The following is a 22,549-nucleotide window of genomic DNA, read 5'->3' on the forward strand; positions in this document are numbered from 1 at the left end:
ACACCAGTGTTGCAAAGAAAAAATATCGACATAGTGATTTTCTTCTTTTTGAGTCTGTACAAGGGCATGAACCTTTGGTCCTGGTTGAAACGACCATACGAGGATGGCTTTCTTTTTTCTTTTTTTGTCGTTTTCTTCGAGAGAAAAGTTTGTCACATCACACTCCTTCTAGATGAAACACGACACTAATCTCGAAGCACACATGGACTACGCACATACTACAAATTCCGTGTGTGTTGTTCGTGCGTGTGTGTATGAATGCGTGAGTGAGTGATGTGTGCGCGCGTGCGTCGCTTTGCTATCTTTCCCAGCCCCCAAATTTACACCTGATATCACGCCGGCCCCGCTCGTCCACACGCGCGGTTGTAAATGTGTCGTCTGATGCTCAAAGTGTGGCTTGTGATGGATGTGTGTGTTTTACAAACCTCCCCCCCCCCCCACACGCTGCCGCCGCCCCCGGCTCGGTTTAACTGACAGCGCCGGACTGGGGGAAGATTCATTAGCGGGGGAGCGAAACAGAACGAGCGGGTGGATCGCGTCTCCTTATCTCCCGTTCTTTGATGGAGAGAATTATTCACAGATGAGAGGAAAGAAAGGAAAAGTCTGGAGCCGGAGAGATGATAATGACCTGAGGAGAGAGGGAAGAAGGGAGAAGAGCAGATTAAGCAAGAGCGAGGCGGCGGGGGGGCAGAGAATATATAAACAGTATGCAGTACTGTAAATTTGGCAGAGGGAGGAGGGGCTGCGTTACATAACCCATAACATCTAGATTATACAGATGCTTCTGCCTTCCAGCTCAAACATCTGACATCTCCTCTGCTCCTCCACTTTATCACACACTCTCAGTCAGGTCGTGCTGTTAAAGAGCCGCCGTGTTTCCCCTCTTCTAATCTGATTTGTGTGTCTACTGCGCGGTATGTGGTGTGCACTTTAAGTCTTAAGTGTCCAATACCGTAAATCACCTTTAAAAGCAGACAATAACAGGGTTTGGGGTTTGTTTGTAGAATAATATACAGTCCAATACACTGTTGGCACCAAGACAATGTCGAGAGCGAGGTCGTGTAGGTGTGTGAACGAGGGAGAGGGAGAGGGAGAAAGAGAGAGCGTGTGCGTGTGTGTGTACGGAGAGGCTTACGGATTTAGTCGGAGTGAGGGCTGTCCACCACGATGTGCGGCTTGGGGGAGGATGACGTGGCGCTCTTCGACACAAACGTACTGATTGCTTTTTCCTACAGCCACAAAAGAGGAGAGAGGTACAGACGATAAATCGCCGGCTGAGGTGGGTGGACTCATAATACTACTATAATAATGATACAATACGAAATAATACTAATTGAAATTAAAAATAATAATGACATCACCACCATCATCATCATCATCATCATCTTCATCACCAACATACTGTATCTGCTATCCAGCCAAGCAGAATAGTACAGAAATAGTACAGAAAGGACATGGCAGGAAAATGACAAACACGTATACGCACGCGCGCACACACACACACACACACACACACACGCACGCACACACACACACACACACACATTACATGCACATTACCTCCACGAGCTGGTGCCAGTGCTCGATGGGTTTGCGTGGGTTGGCGAGCATGGCCGTCCAGTGCTCCCTCCCCGGACCCTCGGCATCACTGCCCACACGACACATCCCTATGACCTCATTATGACCAATACTGACACGCAGCGAGGCGGCCGCGGACACAAGGAGCAGAGAGGGAGGAGGGGAGGGAGGAGAGAGAGAGAGAGAGAGAGATGGAGAGAGCGAGAGCGAGAGAGAGAGAGAGAGAGGCGGCTTGTGAGAAACAGGCTGGGAGAGTCTCATTTATCAACCTTGAGTTCTGGGGAAAAGAATATAGCAGCTCAGGAAGGATATTAAATAGCAGCTCACAAACACACATGGGCTTCATGTAAGGGAAGGAGCAAACACGAGTACAAACACACTCACACACTCACACACACACACACCCCCGGAGATGCCAAATGGAGGGCAGAGTACATAGCAGGGAGGCGGTGCGTCCGTACACAAACACACGGGCCGAGCCAAACACTGCTGCGTGCGGCAGACAGACAAACACTGGCAGGGTTACACACTGGCGCTACCTTTAGCATTTGCATGATGCCATGTTTATTCATGAGGTGCCTGTCTATGTAAAACAGGGGAGCGTCCACCAGGAGGCCGATTAAAAAAGGGACCCTCGCCGTGTTCGACACCGCAGCGACACCATCCAAAAAATGCAACCAGACAAAAAGCGGGCGGGCGAATACGCAAACACCCCTTCAATAAGCAGCACACGCCATCAGATCGATAGTAAACTCTGATAGGAATCACAACAGCAGCACGTTACAGTGAATCAGCGTTGGCTCACCAGTCGTAATCCATCACTGCGATGATGATGGATACGCTCTCTATGTTTTCATTGGGAATGTCAAAGACCAGCGCCTCGTTGTACGTGGGATTCAGCGTGTTCTTCTTAATGGACGTCTTCCTCTTTTTTAGCCTGCGGCCGTCGCAGATCAGAGAGGCCTTCACGTACGGGTCTGAGGAGACACAAAGGAGGGGGGGGGGGATACAAAGGGGGAGAAAGTGAGAGACGGAGGGGAGAAAATGAGGAGGATGGGAGTAGGACAAGTTAAAAAATATGGAAAAGAGGGATGACAGGAATGAGAAGCAGAGAAGGAGAGAGGGGGAAGGGGGGTGGGGGGGACTCCTGAAACGCTATTAAGCATTACGCTCACAGGTCTGAGTCTGCAACACATGAAAGGCACGGAAAATCCAGTCACCTTGGCAAAGCTGGATTAAGAACACAGAGGGAGGAAAGCAGCACGGGTTGATTCACCTCACTTATCTATTCAACATGTGCAGCTCTGTGACAGCAGCCAGGGAAGACACACACTCGCACACACACTCGCACACACACTCGCACACACACTCACACACACGCACACAAACACGCCACTACGTTTAGCGGTGCATTTTTAAGCATCTTTCAGGCGCGACAATCATCTTGGGATCATTATTACAGCAATAATAAGCGTATGCGGCCATTATCATTCGGGATCTCATTTAATCCGCGAGGGCTCTGCTGCTGCAATCATCCGTAAAAACGAAAAGAATAAAACCTTATTTTTATAACGCTGTGTTTAAATCCAACATTACAATTAGTGATCGCGGCTCCTCAAATCAGACCCATGGGTGAACACACGTAGCAGTGTGTGTGTGTGATTTACTGCACTCTCGCTGCAATGTAATTGGTTCTACATTTGTGATTTGGTATAGCTGATTTCGCTCACAGCCATACATTTTTTTCCCAAGTAAATATTGTGGCTTCGGGTTCATTTATTTATAATTTATAAAGCTTAATTCAATCCTGCCTTGCTGTAGTTACTCCTGCCTGGTGCCGCGCGATGTCTGCGCACAACAAAACACTTAACGGTACATCAGAAGAATCCATCCTCTGATCCTTTTAATTTGCTCGACATGATCCACACGGGGAGTTTAATGCATTCCAGGAACTACTTTGTGATAAAGTGTTGTAATTAACTTTTTTTGGGGGTGCAAGCACTTTCTCTCACTGCGCTTTGTCTCCCACCGCTTGGTTTCATGACTCCTCACCAAGTTTCCCAGAATTCCTTTCAGGAACCTGGTAAAATATGTGTGCGGGCTTGATTAACTCGGGCGTTGATCTGTCGTCTTGCATTTATTATTCAGCCTCAGTCTGAGTCGGTCTATGAGTCCACGCTCGGCTGCTGAAGCACCAGTATGCACACTGAGTGAGAACATGTACTTTTTAGGCATGATTATGGCGTGTCTAACCAGATGCACGTCTACACTTTACACACTCACTACAACATTGAAGGAAAGTAATAATAATAGTAATAATAAATATAAGAGCATATTTGACCTTTAAGATATCAAATATTTGCAAACTGTGTCTCACACACCTATGGCTGACTTTAAGCGCAGTCTCTTAAGGCGCCTTCCTGCTGTGTTCCGATTGGCCGGCTGCATCAGGCCTGAGCTAGCACCACCCACCCACAGTCTGCGGCGCACAGCTGGCGCCCGAACACTCGCTCGCTACCCTTGTGTTTCATGGGTGAGTAGGCGGGAAAATTCAACCAACAGACCCAAAGCTGTCAGGGCTCTGTGCACCTCAGGGTGAGCCCGACCCGAGGCGCCTCTGTAGGTGTGAACCTCAAGTTGGGCTAAGTTGTTATAAGTCCCCTTTAAAAGGTATTCCAGCGTGTTCAACATGAGGTTGCAGGCCCCTTGATGTGCGTGTGTGTGTGTTAATCCGTTACCTGAGAAGCCAGTCAGGTCCATGGCTTTGAGGTTGGTGGCCTTGATGACTGTGGCGGTGAGCCTGCCTGCAGTGGGCAGGTAACACAGCGAGAAATTAAGCTCCCCGAGATCAGCCTTCTCCTGTAGGTCATGACACACACACACACACGCAGAGCAGCGATCAGGAGAGAGACAGGGACACGCACACAAACACACACACGCATAATAAACTCATTAACGCCTAAGTTTCTCTTTGATTTGCCGTGATCGTCTGTGGCTAGAAAAGAGCGACATCTGTGACAGACGCCTGGTGACAGCGTGCGCTCTAATGTGAGCGGGCAGAGTGTTTAGGCAGAGAGACAGAGAGGGAGAGAGAGAGGAGCGCCGTCACTGTAAATGAATCATATGTCAATCTGTCTCTGTCCCCGAGTGAGGGAATGTGTTAAGTAGAGGTGACAATTCCTGGGGCTTTTTATATCTCTCCCTACTCCCATCTACTGATCTTCTGGCCGCCCGTGGTCTCGGTGGCACCGCAGTAATGACACCGGTGGTATTCAGGTCACACTGAGGGGCGATGACTCCTCGCCGCCTCCCAGCCTCAGTAATCGATACTTCCCAGAGTGAGACATTGGAAGACGCTGAGAAGCCGACACTTAAACTTATTTAATATATTAAAACATCCCTGCCAAATTTTCTTTTGAAAGACTTTGCGTCGTCTAATTTGCTAACAGCCTTTAGCCTTCCATGAATATTTCATCAAAAATCAACTCGATCAATGAATAAAAAGAATTTAAAAAAATTAAAAGTTTGTGGAGCAAAGGCTTTCCTTTTCAGTAATCTATCTGAATTATCACAAATTTTCACAGGAGAGTATTCCATATTTGAAAGTAAAAGTGTGATCTCGTTATATATTAAACTCTGTGTATACACATTCTGAATAGATGATGAATGACTCGTCTTTTTTCAGAGGTTTGGCTGCAGATTAGTGGAATCAGGAATGTTTAATGTGGTTTGTTTACATAGCAGACGTCGTCCAAACACATATTTATGATTATCAGATTTATCATTTATTTAAAGACTATCCATCAGTCCTAATAAGTGTCTCATTCCTCCCTGCATGCTTGTTTGGTCATGTGTTCATATCTGCCCTTCACTCTGACACATTTCCTCACACGTCATTGTCTATTCATGTTCTCTTTCCTCCTTCCTGTAAGTCAGATTTATGTTCATTCCATTTCCATTTCTACATTCCACTTCTGCTGCGTTTAACACCCTCTGATTCTATTCCCTTCCTGTTGTTCACTGCTTCGGTCCCGTACGACATCGACCTGAGGGATCATTCAGATTGCATCCCGTCTTAATCAAACCGTGGGAGCCGTTGCTTAGCTCTGTGGTGGTTCCCTCTCTTACCGCGGTGCCCTCCACGATGTCCCTCCAGACAGGTTTGTCCCCGCTGCCTTCGCTGAAGTCCAGCAGGTTGTCCACCACCACCTGGCCGATCAGGTCGTGTCTGGAGAAGCGGTCGAAGTCGTAGACGGAGAAATGCAGCTTCCTGGAATGTAGTTCATTCAGCGGCACGCCGAACTGAAACGTCTCGTTGAACACTGGGTTCAGGGTCTTTCTGTGGACCTGCAGGAGAGACACACACACACGCCCTGAAGTCATTATTGGTCCTTAATATTCTTTCCTTCTCAGTGATAATCTGACAGATTTAATTTGCTAACATCTTTGAGGCTTTGTACTTCCTAATTATTTCCAGGCTGAATCATGTTGAGTCTGCTGGGACATTTCTTCCTTGGATTTTCTTTGGTTGATGTTTGTTCTGCTCCATTTCTCATCGCCTGTTTGCCGGGCCTGCCTACAACTGGGTTTTCTTGTTCTGTCTTAACAAATTGGCAACATGAAACAATCCAACTCCTTGTCTTTTCCTCACAAAAGCGCAGTGAGAGAGCGGCTGTCAAGTACAACAAACCTGAGCCTGTGCGTTCACTGCTTACAGACTGAAACAAAATTTGTCCAATGTGTGTAATGTTGCTGTCAGAAGTGGGATTCGAACCCACGCCTCCAGGGGAGACTGCAACCTGAACGCAGCGCCTTAGACCGCAGGAATAGTTACCAAAATATACAAATACAGTCAAACAACAACAGGGTTTCTAAAATATTCTGTAAGAGATTTTTATGTTTACGTTAAGAAAATCCGAGCCTCTTATGTCAAACAGCAATCAAACATATAAGCAAAATAATGGTTTGTTTCCTCTCACTCTACATTTGATATACAAGCGGAGGAAGGCGAGGATAACAGCTCTGTTTGTACTTGTCGTAAAGATTGACTGTAAATAACCTTTAAAAGGTCGCAATGTGACCTTTGTGTCAGGCTTTATGAGCCAGGACTCGTTCATAAAATGCGGGGCGATAAACTGTTATTGGAGGCTGAGACTTCGTTGAGTCAAAGCAGAAGATCCGGAACATTCCAGAAGGTTTTCGTTGCGTCCGTAACGTCCTTGAGAACGATAATGAGCTTCTCCCACACTGACTCGCCTTGATGTGCGTAGAAATTCACCTTGGCTTATGGGGTTTAGAATCAAATCAATCAGCCTGAATGAAATAAAATGCCTTAAAAACTCAATATTTCTTTCTGCGACACATCAGTATGGAATTTGAAATTCTCACGACACATTTCCCAAAGGTAAGTGTGTTCATCCCGGATCGCTTTGCTCTCTGTCACCTCCACAGCGACTAATAGGATGAGTTTCATTCACTGGAGAGCAGTCTGACGGAAAGTGCCTTCATTCAACGTTCAATGAAAGCAACTGTCATTTCCTCCATATTTTAACACACACGGCGAGCCACAATTATTACTGTATCTCCAATCTCATTCGCTCTTTAATTTGAAATTGTGCCGTTTGTTGATCTACTCACGGGACTTATTTGCCATGCGAGCGTTTGATAGGAACGCCATCACGCAATGAAGCCTGACGATAATCAAAAAGCGCTCACACACTCAATTCCAAATCTGTCTTTTGTCACCGCATGAGCGTGTTTGTCACTCCGGCTTATTAGCACTTGATGATTACTTGTTAGCTTTGGATTAAACGTGCAGCTGATGGGAGTCGAACGGCACACAAAAGCCACAACAGGAACTCCTGGGTAGCTTCTGCTCCTCTTTATAAAAGTAGATTGAGGGATAAAAGCGGCAAATTTCCCTGATGATGAGGGCGCGATTGAAATTAAACAACCATCAGAGCCGCAGTCAAAAGAGGAGCAGATTTATGCAAATGAGTGAATTCAATCTTTTCAGTAGCTGAGGGCTCCTTTGTGATATACAGCAGACAGCTCCACAAAGGGAAACCAAAAGGGAGAAATTTCAAAACACTACAGCTTCATTGTCACTGAAAGCTTCTTCTTCTTCTTCACACTTCCCCCTTGCCTCTGCCTCGCTGCTAAACCGGCATCCATCATGTCAGGCCGCTATTCAAATCCCAAAGTTTCTCCCTGTGTTTTATTCCAGCGCTGTCGGGCGGCGCCGGCCATATTTACGAAGGCGAGGCCCTGAAAATAAGAAATGTGGCCGTGGAGCTCGTAAGTCTGGAGCCGCTCCGCTGAGAGTAAATTAGGAGCAGGAGGAGGAGGACTGAGGGTCTTAGGGTGCAGAAAGAAACGTACTCAAATATTGACCGTCCTCAAACATCGGGAGCAAACGTGTGACGGAGTGAAGTGCTGCGATGTTACTGAAGAGATAAATAACGCCGCAGATTAGATTTGGTGAGAATGGATTGAGTTTGGGTCATAGAAGGAGCCTGGAAAATAGACCGATTACACCCAGAGACTAAAGGTCTCCAAAGAGGATAAGAGGGTGTATGTGTGTTTGTGTGTGTGTGTGTGATATGTACCTTGGTCTGGAATTTCTTCTTCCTGTCTGGCAGTAGGTAGATTTTCACATACGGGTCAGAGAAGCCGTTGGCATCCTTAGCTGGCAGGTCCAGAGCTTTCAGGATCTTCACGACCAGCTGCTCCGTGCTGCCACACACACACACACACACACACACACACACAGGAACAGAAGTACATACCAAGCTTTATTATATTCACACACACACCTTCCTCCTAATTAAAACAACAGACAGGACTCATAGTTAAGTCACACAAAAACCTACGTATATTACACGCCCACACACACACACACACACACACACACACACACACACACACACACCTGGACAGGCTTTGTACACATAAAATAACATGGCGTGGGCGGTTCAACAACTTTGGAGCAAATGATAATAGGGATAACAGCGTGTGTGTGCGTGTGTGTGTGTGTGATCCCTGCAGCTGTTTCATGGTTGCAGTATCAGCGTTATGAAATGTGAGCACCGTAAGCAAAGATGTGGGCCATTAATAAATCCTACCATGTTTCCCTTTATGAGACCCTGAATCTGATCCTCACCTACGCCTCTGTTTGCATACAGATTCCCCCGTTTTCATTAATCCATCCCACTCCCCTCCACTTGCTGCAGCACCACTGTGCAAACGGAGTGGAAAAGCCCACTTAAGTCCCTTAAAGCTGCCTTTCCAAAAAAAGACTTAAAATGATGTAAACTAATCAAAACATGAGCTCTCAGAGGAGTTCAGGACCTTCTGTATGGATTTGGCTTCTTGGCTGTGTTTCTATAGGGCCCAGCCTCATTTCATCTCAATCAAAGGAAAAGAAATACATGTAAATTATGCTCTCATATTGGAAGGATTCATTACCAGCAGCTTTAATCCAAGAACACGATGACCGGGCCTTCAAAATCCAGTCCACACACACACACACACACACACACACACACACAGGCCTTATAGCTGGACTGCACTGCTGCCAAGATATTCCCCCATCCCGTGCAGAAACACACACACACACACACACACACACACACACACACACACACACACACACACACACATGCCCGTCTTTACATCCAAATGTGCCGTCCGCCGTCATGGCTGCGTCCCACGTGCTGCTTATTATGTATTTAATCACCAGATGAGGATGAAGACGGCTCGGAGGGCTTTAATCAGACCTCGTTAGGCCGCGTCGCCGCGCATTAAGCAGCATGTCAGCACTTCATTAGCTGCCTTAGCGGAGCAGTGTGAACTTTGGGCGGCGGGACCACAGCCGGCGGTGACCCCGGCAGTTACGCCTCTGGTCGTTTCTGTACAAATCAGGAGCCAGATGATGCGTGTTGACAATGAAGGCCATGGCCAATGAGGACACGTGTTTTACCTACGGATCACATCCAATTAGGGCGAATCGGATAAACAAGCACCCCTGCAATCGCATCAAATCAGAGATAGGTTACACAGAACGAATTACTGGAAGGAATTATGTTTCCAGCTCAGGCAGACCGACGTTTTAACGAGGAAACCCTGACCAATCCCCGTGTGCATCTAATGATCCATAATCCGGTGCGATTCTGGGGATGCAGGCGGCAGGACGGCTCTGATCAAGCAGCTGAGCTTAATGCAACGCTCCTATGTACAGTAATAGAATATGACAGCAACATTTGTACACAAATAGCTCTGGCTGACCATCCTGTAATTTGCCCGCGTTTGTTGTACGTAGCGAAGCAAACGGCTGCTGGTTTCTCCTGCAGTCACGTGTCCAATTACAGAACAAGACATGAGGCAGAACAAAAACCAAGGTTTTTACACAATCCCCCAAGGCGCCGCCGCGGAGAATATACCTATTACCGCTGGAGCAGAGAGGGAAATTCACGGCCTTATTCCTGGCAGACAATGCCTGAGAGCGAGCTGTTATTCCCACAGTGGAAATGTGTCAGCTTTTAATGGGATTGTCAATAGAAATGCCGTGCCCAAAGGATCACGGTAAGATTGACATTGTTGTTCTGACTGTTACACCCCAAACACGGGAGGGTCTGCGCATTAACATACTGATTCTATTGCGATTCCGGCAGCTGACACACCTCCACATGTGTGTATCCACAGACACACACACACACACTCTCCTGCAGCTCCATCTCTACAGCTCTCCGCTCGCTCCTCAGCTCCTTCCCTCTCTGTTGCTAGTATCACTAAACCGATTTCCCAGTAGAGTAACGACGGGCACCTCCAGCACTACATAAATTATCAGGTGACTTTACAAATGGGGAAGAAGGGACACATGAACGGTTTTCATCATTAACCTCCCTCTCCATCCCGCTCCCTTGGTAATTCCCTGTATCTGTGATTCCAGCTATAACACAGCCCGGTGTTGTTATGTGATGAGAGTGGCTGCCGTTTAAAGTGGGCCGGCATATTTAATTCATGAGCCAAACGGCCTCTCGCTGCCTCCATTTTCTGACCATCAGCACTTTTGCTTCGTAGTTATGTTTCCACGTCAGGGACGGCAGAAACATGGAGGGCGGGGTGGGGGGCGAGCAGACAGCCGGCGAGCTGACCCGACCCCTCCCACTACAGCAAACCACAGCAACATACAGACAAAATAACACACACACAGACACAAACACAGCCTGTCCAGACTGCTTGGAACCCAGCAATTACTTAAATACAAACTCTCACAACAGAGAATATCGACGTCATGCAGTCAAACACACACAAAAGGAGCAGAAATGGAAGTAATTAAAGCGATCCCATGCCCAACAAGTACATAACACATCAATCAGTTTATAATCACGTCATCCGGCTCTGTTACTCGAACATAAAAGCTTTATGTGATGACGACTACATCTCAAAAACAAGAATCGCACTTATAAAATGATGATTGGATTCTATTTCATCTCCACTGAAGAAGAAATGTTGGTTGATTTTTGGTTTGGAGAGGAAATTTTCAGAATTAAATTATTTAAAAATATCAAAACAGGACATTTTGAATCTGTATTTTTATGAGTTGTCTGAGATGAATACGATTTCTACCCGACAACAACGACATCAAATGTGTTGATCCGCAGAAATAACTCATAACTACATCAGACAAAACAAACAAACACATTGCCCTGTCATACGTTGTGTGAAATAAAAGGTTTTCAAGACAGGAACACCAAAGTAAATCACCTTAATGTCCAATTCAACTGCCATCATTTGCCGAATAACATCCATCTCTCTCTGCAGGACATCCCGCCTGATGTCCCGCCTGATGTCCCGCCTGATGTCAACACGCTGTAACGCCTCTAACGTGCTGTTTACACTCTCGCCGATTGTTTATTCACGTCTGAGCCGACTTACTTGAAGGCGTAGCGCAGGAGGAAGCTGATCTTGCCGCAGTTGTCGCCCTGCTTGCCCTCGCCCAGGTCGCCCTTGGGCCTGTAGAGCTCCGGCTTGATCTGGCCGATGCTGGTCACCTGCTCCTTCTCCTCCCCGTGAAAGTCGGGGCTGGAGAGCTGGTGGGTCATGGGCTTGGGCCTGCGGGGACACACAAGAGCGCGGAGGGTGAGGATTAGGCATGTAAACACACACACACACAACAGAGAGGTGATGCTACGCGACGGTGTGACTCAGCAGCAGAGTCGGGGGATGAGCTTCTAAACTGTTTTCACCCACTGTTTTTATTTTTGTAAGCGTTTACACACCTTTTTTTTTTTTAGGTTACAGCGCCACAGTCTGAGCTATTACACTCATATATGAGCAGCAAGCTGCCGCCTGTGTATGAACGTCGTCTGCTTGGTGGGAAAGCAGCGTCTCTCGAAAATATAAAGGTTTATGTTGAGTTCAAAGTGAGCCCCTGAAAGCAAAGTCAGAGACACTTTGTTATTATTAGTCTCTAAAAGCCTTCGCTAAGAGCAGTCAGATTAAAGAGTCCGCTCCGGTTCCAGCGCGGTCTTCATCAAAGTGCTCGGAAAACCAGGTAGGCTCGCTCCGGCTCCTGATTGGAGATACAGTCATGTTTCTCTTTCAATCGATTTCCCCTTTCATTTCAAGTTGTTTGCCCAATGATGATCGATAGCTTGAGGTCACAGTTCGACCTCATTTTAATTCACCGTCTCGGCGTACGACAATAAAGAGACCAGGGAGACAAATGACAAATGCACAAAACGCATTTGGGGATTGTAAACACACACACGCATACACACGCACACACACGCACACACACGCACACAGACACACACGCACACACTGACCGTGGGGTGACCTGCTGCTGGGAGTGAGCGTTGGGCAGCTCTTTGACCGGCTGGGCTCCTCCCTCAGAGTTGGGAACATCTGGAGACGTCTGGCTCAGTTTCAGAGTTCCTGCAGGAGCGAGAAAAAAATCAAGAACAGGATCCATAAAGCGCCTGTTTCATGTGTGTGTGGGTGTGTGGGTGTGTGTGTGTGTGTGTGTGTCTCCTTTGTTTGTGCTGTCAGTCGTTACAGTGGCTCTGAGAGCGATGCTTTTTTGCAACGCAGCGTCTGGGCCATCGATCGCATTGATTGCATTACATTGATTTAACAGCCGGTGATTTAACAGCTAAGAGGAGGGAAAGGAACAAGCGGAGATATTTACACCGGCACAGGATGAGCCAGCATCCAGACCAATGCTTCTGAAGTGAAGCATCAAGGTCACAGCCGAGCGTTTTACCTGATTTCACCCCCTCAGTGGGACGATGAGTTACGTTCACAATCACAGGAGCCATCTCAGAAAACTCAGACTTTAATCAGGCTAAGCTACGTGCAGGCTGATATTAGCTTGTTTGGCCTCGAAAGGGACATGTAAACATATAAATTATACATGAATAGAGTTTACATCCACTTACAGCAAAGTCTGATAACTTAGCCTTCATCTTTAATGTAAGATAACCTTTAGCTCATGAGGGAGCTAGCAGTTAGGAAAGTTCAGATTAAGATGGTCGCCAACACTCAACACTCAGGTATCCTTCGTTTAAATGGGATTATAAATGGACGACTTACACACCCAAAGCTCATGTCAACAACCTGAGTCAGAGTTCTTTGTTCATGTAAACGTAGCTAATGAGTAGCGTCCCCATGCTAACAACAATAACAGATTTCCTCATAAAAGGTAATATTCCTTCAACGTAGCGCGACTGGAAGAAAAGCTGTGTGTATATTCAGTACTGGTCTGTATTCATCATATTTATTCCACAAAGTCATTTCTACTTGATGTACTCACTTAAACTTAGCAGTCTGTGTAAATATTAAAATAAAGGCTTATTGACCAAAGCGACTCAGATTCACTCTCACCTGCGTTGTTGGGGTAGGAGTCCATGTCCAGGTACGAGGGCTCCTGGGTCTCGTGCGGCCCCCCGACCACGGCCCCGACCTCGCCCCTCTCCAGGCCCACCAGGTCGGCGAAGTGGGGGTGGTGCTGGCCCTGCTGGCCCAGCGAGGGGTACAGCGAGGAGGAGGAGTGGCCCTCCTTCCTCTGCAGCAGCGGGGGTATCAGCGACCCCGTGCCTCCCAGGCCGCCCACGCCGGCGCTTCCGGGCAGCAGGCCCGACGTCAGGCTCAGGCCGCCGCCCTCCTTGTCCCGCCACGGCAGCCAGCAGAGCTTCCATGAGACGAAGAGGGAGACGGAGAGGAGGACGATGCCACAGAACGTCACGATGACAGACAAAAGGCTGACGGAGATCTCTACGGAGGAGGAAGAGGAGGGGGAAGAGGAGGAAGAGGAGGGTTCAGCAAATAGACAGCGCCAAAACCCATCAGTGCATCTACTACATGTTGTCTTACATTAAAAAGACAAAAAGGATTCACAACCTTATGATTACTTCCCCTCAAACGTGCTCAAGGCCACCTCAAGTACAAATGTGAAGTACCTGTACTTCAATATGAGTCGGGAATACTTAAGTAATCCCATTTCGTACTACCCCCTACCTCTTACACTACAATTACACTCATAATTGTCCTTTCATCCCTCTCTAAATAACCTTAAACATCTCTTTTGAGGATTTCCAATTGTGATGCCTTAGAATGTAGCAGACAGATTGTGGCACGAGTACTTTTATTTACTGTGAGTAAAGGATTTGAGTATGTCCTCTACCACTCTTATGTCCTAACTCACTGCATGATTAACCAAGCAACCCCCCACCGCCGCCATTACCACCACAACATCTACAAATCACGTATCATTGAGCAGCAGAGGGAAGCCGCTGTGGGCGTGCATTAATATGCATCCCCTGAAGCTCGCAGCCCACATTTAAATCCCCAGCTTAAAAGTGGGGCAAATGCTGGCGGAGGGGATATTTTAGGGAGGAGGAAGAGGATGAGGAGGAGGAGGAGGAGGAGGAGGAGGAGGAAACAACATTCCAATACCCTCAGTGATGTCTCCATGCAATGTCACCATGCATTTCCTCACAGTTATGAGGATTTTAATCTGTGACGACACGGGGATTTGGGTCTGGCGGACGGGACGGGACTGGCTGGAGGGTTGAGGAAGAGGAAGTGGGGTATAGGGAGGGGTGGGGGGGTGGGGAGGAGGAGGAGGAAGATGACTCATCCAAAGTGAAAAAGTGTCCGGAAAAAGAGGGAAAAGCGCCGTTTCAGCACCAGACTGCCGGACAGCTCCAGAAACAGAGCGTCTGACAGAGGGACAGAGGACAGAACGGCTCTCACATCATCACCATGAATTCATACATTTGTAAACACGGCGTCAATATTCAGCCGGTGTTTATGATTACAAACACAGGTGCGGACGAAACAATGAATATTTATCACAATCCTGCAGCATTTGATGTGCGTTTATAAATAGAATGTTTTGCTCCCGGCCCAATCAGAGCCCACAACAAAACTACCTGAACCCCTGAACGTGAATGTTTCATTATGATGACGCGGTGCGGGTTTGTGCCGACTCAGCTCTCCCTTGCCACATCGCTGCCCGGCCTAGCACCATATTGGGCTCTGGCCAGACCCGAGAGCCGCCGCTTAACCAACCTTCCTGTCTCCAAGGAAGTCAGGACAGTCTCACCACAGGAGAATGATGAACCCCATTACACACACAGACACACACACACATTCCTCCAGCTGTGCTCTCTTTTACCTCAATTTGCTCCATGTTTCAAGGGGATTTGTGAGCAACAAACACGACAATGAACTGAATTTCATCTGTAGCGAGACTGGGGTACAGACAGTAGGAGTCACCTCCCTCTGTGCTCCTATATATATCTGTGGATATATTTCTCCTCATATATGCCTCGTTCAATGACGTCTGTAACTGCCTTATTCGTCTCCTTGGCGACTGTATGTATACGCCACCCCCACCTTCTCTCCGTTTACTGCCTGTCGTCACTCTCATTCTCGCTTTGGTGAATTATTCATCAGTCTGTGTATGTCATTAATCAGCACTTGTTCAAAGATATGATGGAGGGGAAGGGGGGCGCAAAGGTGCTGGGGGTGGGGGGGCTGTCGAGGGGAGATCGATCTGTCTCTGTGAACAAGATGTGTGGGAGCGAGGAACAAGGAAAGGGGGAGGAGAGGAAAAAGGAGAGAGAAAGAGAGAGAAAGAGAGAGAGAGAGGGAGAGAGAGAGAGAGAGAGAGAGAGTGAGGTAACAGGGCAGTGACAGAAATCAGGTGACAGGGAAGAGGAAGAAAAGAGGGCAAAGGAAGGTAGGACAAGGTAGAGAACAACAAGAAAAAAGAGAAGGCGAGAGCGAGAGAGAGAGAAAGTGATCTAGACCACAGAATGGCCTGCAGGAGGGGAGTAGACAGAGTTGGAGGTGTTGCAAACAGATTGGTGCACATGTTGAAACAGACACATAAGATGAGTGGCTCCATCCACACCCTCCTCTTAACACGAGAAGGAGGGAGAGGAGGCGAGGGCGACAGGTCGATGAAGTCCACACAAGTGCCACGACGTGTGTGAAAGAGTGGCGACTAAAGAGGCAGTGATGGGGAGAGCAATGGCCAGGGAGAGGGAGAGAGAGAGAGAGACAGAGCGAGAGAAAGCGAGTGAGCGAGAGGAACCAAGGGACAGATGGAAACAAGGTGACAATGATTTAGATGAAGCCTACAGATGGGAGGGGTTTAAGGATGAGAAAGGTTAATGTATTGATCCGACAAGGAGGAAGAAAACAAAGAGGGGAGGCCGAGGAGCAGGTTGTGTTCGGCTGGCAGATCAGGGCGCACTGATAAGACACAGCTGTGATCAAACGTGTGGGTGTGCGCGGGGACGGTCGGGGGCGAAACCACTCGCTTCCATTTGTCTCTCTTTAGGGCTAACTTCTTCCCTTCCCCGGCACTGATCCTGCCAAAGATCTGCTGCTAATCCACTGAGCGTAAAGAGTCCGTGGGTGGGTCTGAAGGCCTCTGGAGCGCAGAGTGACGAGCCACTGAGACGCCCTGTCAATCAGCCACGGATGCAAACCCACTGGGACCCGCTCATCGCTCCACATCAAAGGCATCTTCGCCGCTTACACGAGGTTCCGGCGGCAGTCACGGCCCTCTGAGGGCTCAGCGACTTCCGTCAGCGAGAGACGGAGAATCACAGCTGGTGAGCGACGCCTAAAACCACGGCGTGACATTTCTCCACACAGCGCTCCAAATCTCCAGGGGCAACACGGAGCCAATCTGGGCTAATCTACACTGAGCCACAGATATTCACGCTAATCTGCATAACTGCCCATGCACTTCTGAATGCCTCATTGAGAACCCCCCACACACACTCACACACACACACACACACTCGGCCATGCTCCACAGTGCAGCAAGATGCACCTACACAGCTAAGTAAAAAAATAAATATATTTGTAATACAGCTCGGAGATAACAATCTCAGAAATCTGCCGAGACTCTTTTGGGCCTCGTAAAAGAAATGGGATGGACTTGTACCAAAGCCATTTCAATCTAGCAGATGAATATTTCATGCTTCATCGTGCTGAGTGCACAGCACCTCAGACCACCTCTAAAAATGAGCTCGCTTTAGAGCATTCGCCTCATCATACCTGGAAGTATAACATATGCGCCTGTTGCCTTAGTTACTGTGTCACTGGCATTCTTTAGTAGCTTGCGGAAGACAACGTTCACTATGCAGTATCTCAATTTGAGCAATTTTAAGGCGAAAACTGAGAATCTCTGAATCTCTGTGCAAAGTGTTTATCTTGTCGCTGCGTAAAACCTGAGAAACACTAAAACTCACACTCAGCAAAAAGCCTGAAAATGTGAATGTAAAGTGTGTAATTAGACAGGATGAGGTCATTCAATCATTGATAGTGGAGAGGACTCTGCCAGGCCGGTACTGGCAGTAAATAAAGAGATATCGGTTTATTATTTATTATACATAATAATACAAAGCCGAAAGGAACAAAATAGATTCATGCCAAGAAAAGTTTAGTGTTTTGTTTTTCCCTGAATTGCAAAGAAAATGTTGTACTTTTTTACCTTTGATGAACTCTAACTATCAACTGAAAACACAAACATCCCTAAAACTGGGAACTTTTCAAATTAAAACACTAATTATTTGATTCCAAACATCTAAAAGTGGACCCATGACATCACTGTTCACACTGAGAGGTGAGAGACGTTGCAGGGGAGAGGATCAATACGGATCAGTACCAGAGCAGGAATGAACACATTTGATACCTATGATACCTATGTAATATTAAGAATTTTCCAAGGAGAGCCCCGGCGTCCCTCATGTCCTACCTGTGTCCAGCTGTCTGTTGCGTCCTCTCATCAGGTAGCTGAACTCCTGGCACCGCTCACTCTGGCTGTAGCCTCTCGGAGAGTTGAAGCACAGCTCCTCCACCAGCACCAGTGCCTTCTTACACAGATCTTCATCCCAGTCTCCCGACATCCTCCAATCCGCATCGCACTCTCACCAGCAGTCAGCCAATGACAGCGCAGCCCTCGCCGCCCTCGCCTATCGGACGGCGCTCGGGTAAGTAGAGCGTTGACCCGTCCACCTTTTACAAGGCGCGACCTGAGGGAGAGGAGGCAGGGGGGAAGCTGACGGAGGTGAAGAGAGCGAGGGGGCGCTGTTGGGTGTCCTGGTCTGGGATCAAAGAGACCAGACGGAGGCGCCCGTGTATGACCCAGCGACACCCGGCCCTCTCACGTTTTCCTAAAAGACATAAAAGAAGAGAAACTGGCAGCATTAGTGAAAGGACATAAAAGTGTACAAATCACGTTTTATGGCTGATTGGTCATCGTAGCCATTAAGTTAAAACATTGATGCCAAATCCATCAGAGTGTCCCTGGTGTCTCATTGACTGTAGTGCGCCCGGCTTATGCCTCGCATACGTTGATCCATCGCAACGGAAAATCCGATCTCCCGGCTGCTAACGCTAAAAAAATCTTCCTGATGTTAAAGATACGCGAGCGAGTCTGACAGATTTATGCAGATAATGCTCCAATATAATGGTCCTCCTATAATCCTATCGAATATGATGTAAAGATCCTTTACTGCTGCCTGGTGATGGAAGGCTCCAAATTGCTTTCGTCAAAGTGTTCCAAACAACCCTGGATGGAGTTTGTGTTTCAATCCCAGAAGCAATAAATGAAAATACTGCAGAATTAAAAAAAAAACAACACTTAAATTTTTTACGTCTTAAAAGGGGACATAAACTTTTTGTTATTTTGTTGTTAATTATGCTATTCTGTGGTTTAATTAAGTCGTAAAATTCTTTCATGCCAATGTTATTATTACTGTTACTGCATCCGAACTGCCAATAAACTTGGTCGGGCCTTCAGATCTGTAACATGTTCACGTCAACATGTAACACGTGTGAATATCCCAGCCCACACACCTGCTCACACACACACCAATGAAGGGGAAATGTATATAACAGTGACGCCTGCCTCTATCTTCTGCAGTGTGTGGGTGTTGCCAGCTCTGGCCAATCAGAACAAAGTGAGAATTCCGGAGGGTAATCTTAAAGAGACAGCGCCTAAAAAAAAATAAAAAATGACCTGTTTTCACTCTTTGTCCCATGTGCATAGCGGTGCTGCAGTACGGGTCAGTAGAAGCAGCATAGATGTAAAGGTAGACCCCAAAGATTAAATGTCATTGTTGTTGCTCAGTATTCAATATGTTGTAAACCTTAAGTGCTCGGCTCCTTCAGTCGATGATCTCGTGGGGATACATGAATGATTTTTGTTTCTAAAATTGACCAGCACACAAATCTTCCAAACTCGGAACCATCTTGTAAATTAAAGGACTGTTTTCATTAACCAGCATGTAATTAAGTCATTACAAGCTCTCTGAAGGAAGACACACACAGAGACAGATGGACGCTGGGTCCTGGCGTCTTTTTGTAAAGGTCTGTCCAATCTGGAAATGCAACAAACACCTACACCAATCTGCCAAGGTTAGATGAAGGTCAGTGTGCTTCCTTTCATGCAGCTCCACTGTACTGAGGGGAAATCAGCGACACATTCAATCATCACTTTTGCTTTAATGATGACATAAAGGTTTTGTTTTGTGTGTTTTACCTTTATTGAACTTGAATCTTGAGGTAATGGACCATGACGAATCTGTTAGCCGGAGCGAGGTCAGTCTTCAAGTTAAGTTTTGTTTGCAGACAGATTTGGCTGAGGTATGCAGAATTATGCCTGGAGTGCATACATAACCTTTAACTCCTGATGCTTTAGAGACTGCAAACAAGTGGCTCGTTTTTCTCCACTCCGAGTTGAGAAAAGAAGCTTCGCTCTTAGTCATCTGGCTCCGAGAGCAATCGGCGGAATGAATTGGTTTCCTTTCTCTTGCCGATACATCAGCGGGGTTTGCGATTCACTGTCAGACTTCTGGAGCGTCTTTCACAGGGCTCCAACATCACCTGGAAAACAACAGGAATCGATCAATGCAGCAGGCGCACTATGCAAAGGGAAACAAACCAAAGGTGCCGATGAACTGAAACGCAAGCGTGGGGAGGACTACCTTGAGAGGTAAGTAGACTCAGACGTGTTAAGCGCTAAAGCTTGTGCTTTGATCCAAAAGAAACTAGATTTCTTCAGCATATCATCTTTATTTTTGAACTCATTCTGTCTAAACAAAAGCAGGTCAATGCCCAAATTCCAGTTTCTCAGAGTCACGGTGTGTCTGCAGGGACTACCGCTGAGGGAGTTTATGCAAAGTTGTGTCTAATAATACATATGTTTTGGTATTGAATTGTCCTGGTAAGACTCCTGTTTAGGCCGCAGTGCAAAACAAATCAAAACGACGCTGGTGGTGAGAGGTGGGGCATCTCGTCGCTTCTCAGCCCCTGCTTGGCGGCCCTATTTTCTCGAGCGCAGTGCCTCGTCAGGCAGAGGAAGAACTATTGATCATTTGATGTATGTTGTTCTGTGAAATGTCAGCGTCAGTCTTTGTGCATTGAGTGGCACCTCTCCGGGAAAAGTGCTCCTTATGTGTCCATCTGTCTCCCAGCCATCAATCAATCACCGCATTAGGCAAAGGCATATTCCACTCTGAACCGAGACCCCAAACAAGAGGGGGGCTGGTTGTCCCTCTCTGGTCTTCTCTTCCCGACTTTTCGTGGACAGAAGCACTCTTGTTGGCGCTCGGTCTAGCATGAAGAGTTGATGGTCACTTTAAAATAGCCTGTCAGTCCAAAGACAGCTCGGATAGCATAAAGTGAATATATCTGCCCGTCTCACTTACGCCTGTTGCATGAACGAGTCAGAAATTAGTGAATCAAAACACCATCCAGACTCAACATCCAAACGTAGGCTCTCCTCTGCCTCCTCCACTCCCACCCATTAAGATAGTAAATCTGTCTGAGTGACTTTAAAACCCAGGATGTCTCAATCTGAGGAATGGCTGTCTGGCACAAAAGTGGCTGCCTAAAATGCCAGTGAGAGCATGGGGAGGGAGGGAGGGAGGGAGGGAAGGAAGGGAGGGAGAGGGGGGGAGGGAGGGAGGGAGGGAGGGGGAGGGACGGGGAGAGGGGAGTGAGGAAGGAATGGGGAGGACGGCCAGACGGAGAGAGGGATTGTGTATGCGTAGACAGGGAAAGATGGAGGGAGAGGACTGAGGGAGATGCTGACATTAACGTGGATGCCAGACGGATAAGGAAGGAGGGAAAAATGGAGCAGAAAAGGGCAGGAAAGAATGATGGTGACACAGCACAACACAACAATGGTAATCAACGGGTCTGAGGATGCCATTTACTGAAAGCTAAATATTTACAGGAGCTGGTTACGCAGAGATAAATGCGTCTCCTGAGACAAGAAGGTAAATAATCCACCTCAATGTTCCAAAAATGCACAAAGCAACACACAACCTCCCAGAGAGGCTCCATTGACCGCTGCTCTCCCTGGAATCAATATTCCAAAGGAGCAAACGCGCCACAACACAGACCAGTGAGCGAGTAAGGTCACTAAGTGGCAAACAGAGGCGTTCAAGGTCACAGTCCCATCACCCCACTCAGAACAGAGGACGAGAACCGTGTCATCCCCATCCAATCACAGGTCAGACACCAGAGGGATCGGGCGAGGGGGAGAGGTCAGCGACCAATCACAGGAGGAGGAGCTGGAGATCTGGTGCTAAATCTCGGTGGGCTAAAAAACCTCCAGCAGACATCCAGGAGTCGAGCCGACCCCAGGCGCAGTGGGCGACGGGGGCATGAGTGAAGTGGAAGCCAGCGAGGCCACCTGCTAGTTCAGTCCTGCAAGGATGAACAAGCAAGAGAGACACTCGTCGGGTTTCCACTGACCTGCTTTTGCACAATTTAAAGTTGGCAGTTGAAAAATGGATCATGGAAACTGGCACATTTAGAAAATACTGCAATAAAACTGAGGTGAATTATGGATTTTGTGGCCAGTTTAATAAACCCAATAGATAATAATGCGTAGGATAATGACGTGTCGTGTTTCAGCTCCTATATGGGGGAGGGGCTGATGTTTACAAAAGCATGACGTGTTACGTTGAGACAGGAGACAGAGGCCGAGACAGAGATGTTCTCGAATTTCATCACAGAGAAAGAAGTCAGAGCGATACGAGACAGAGAGCGTAGCAGGAGGACACGCATACCAGTGGCCTAGAGCGGGAAGCCTCATGGTACATAACGTACATGAAACACAAGACGGAGCAGAGGACGAGATAACAGAGCGCTGGCGTAATGTGGACGTCTGATCTTAATGTCACAGAGAGGAGAGAGAAGCAGCCGTGAACGCCTAACATTTAACAGAATCCACGGCAGGCGATTCGCATTTAAACCGACAAGTCGACTTTCGCCTTCAGAAACTTGACTACTCTACCTTGACCTTCCATCACTGTGGGCACAAGCGGCGGCAGCCTAATATCTCATTTGTAATCGCTCAGTCCAGCCATTAAATCCTCAATCTAGCTTAAAGGCGATAAAGCAGATGAGGCATTTATGTTTGTATCCT

At 47.5% G+C, this 22,549-nt stretch overlaps 1 protein-coding gene across 1 annotated transcript; it reads right to left on the bottom strand.

The window, feature by feature from the left end:
- Window positions 1-1,139: 1,139 nt before the first annotated feature.
- syt3 (synaptotagmin III) lies at window positions 1,140-18,014 on the bottom strand. Its single transcript, XM_076170969.1, has 10 exons — window positions 17,864-18,014; window positions 13,468-13,857; window positions 12,411-12,519; window positions 11,518-11,694; window positions 8,187-8,313; window positions 5,707-5,925; window positions 4,317-4,437; window positions 2,384-2,555; window positions 1,561-1,690; window positions 1,140-1,229 (listed from the first exon to the last, which is right to left on the bottom strand). The coding sequence occupies exons 1-10, from the start codon at window positions 18,012-18,014 to the stop codon at window positions 1,140-1,142; spliced, it is 1,686 nt and encodes a 561-aa protein (XP_076027084.1).
- Between the last annotated feature and the right edge of the window lie 4,535 nt (window positions 18,015-22,549).

Source organism: Genypterus blacodes, unplaced genomic scaffold, assembly GCF_046128005.1.
Source record: "Genypterus blacodes isolate CSIRO-AG114 ecotype Tasmania unplaced genomic scaffold, CSIRO-AGI_Gbla_v1 ptg000234l_1, whole genome shotgun sequence".
In the NCBI taxonomy this organism is placed as follows: Eukaryota; Metazoa; Chordata; class Actinopteri; order Ophidiiformes; family Ophidiidae; genus Genypterus; species Genypterus blacodes.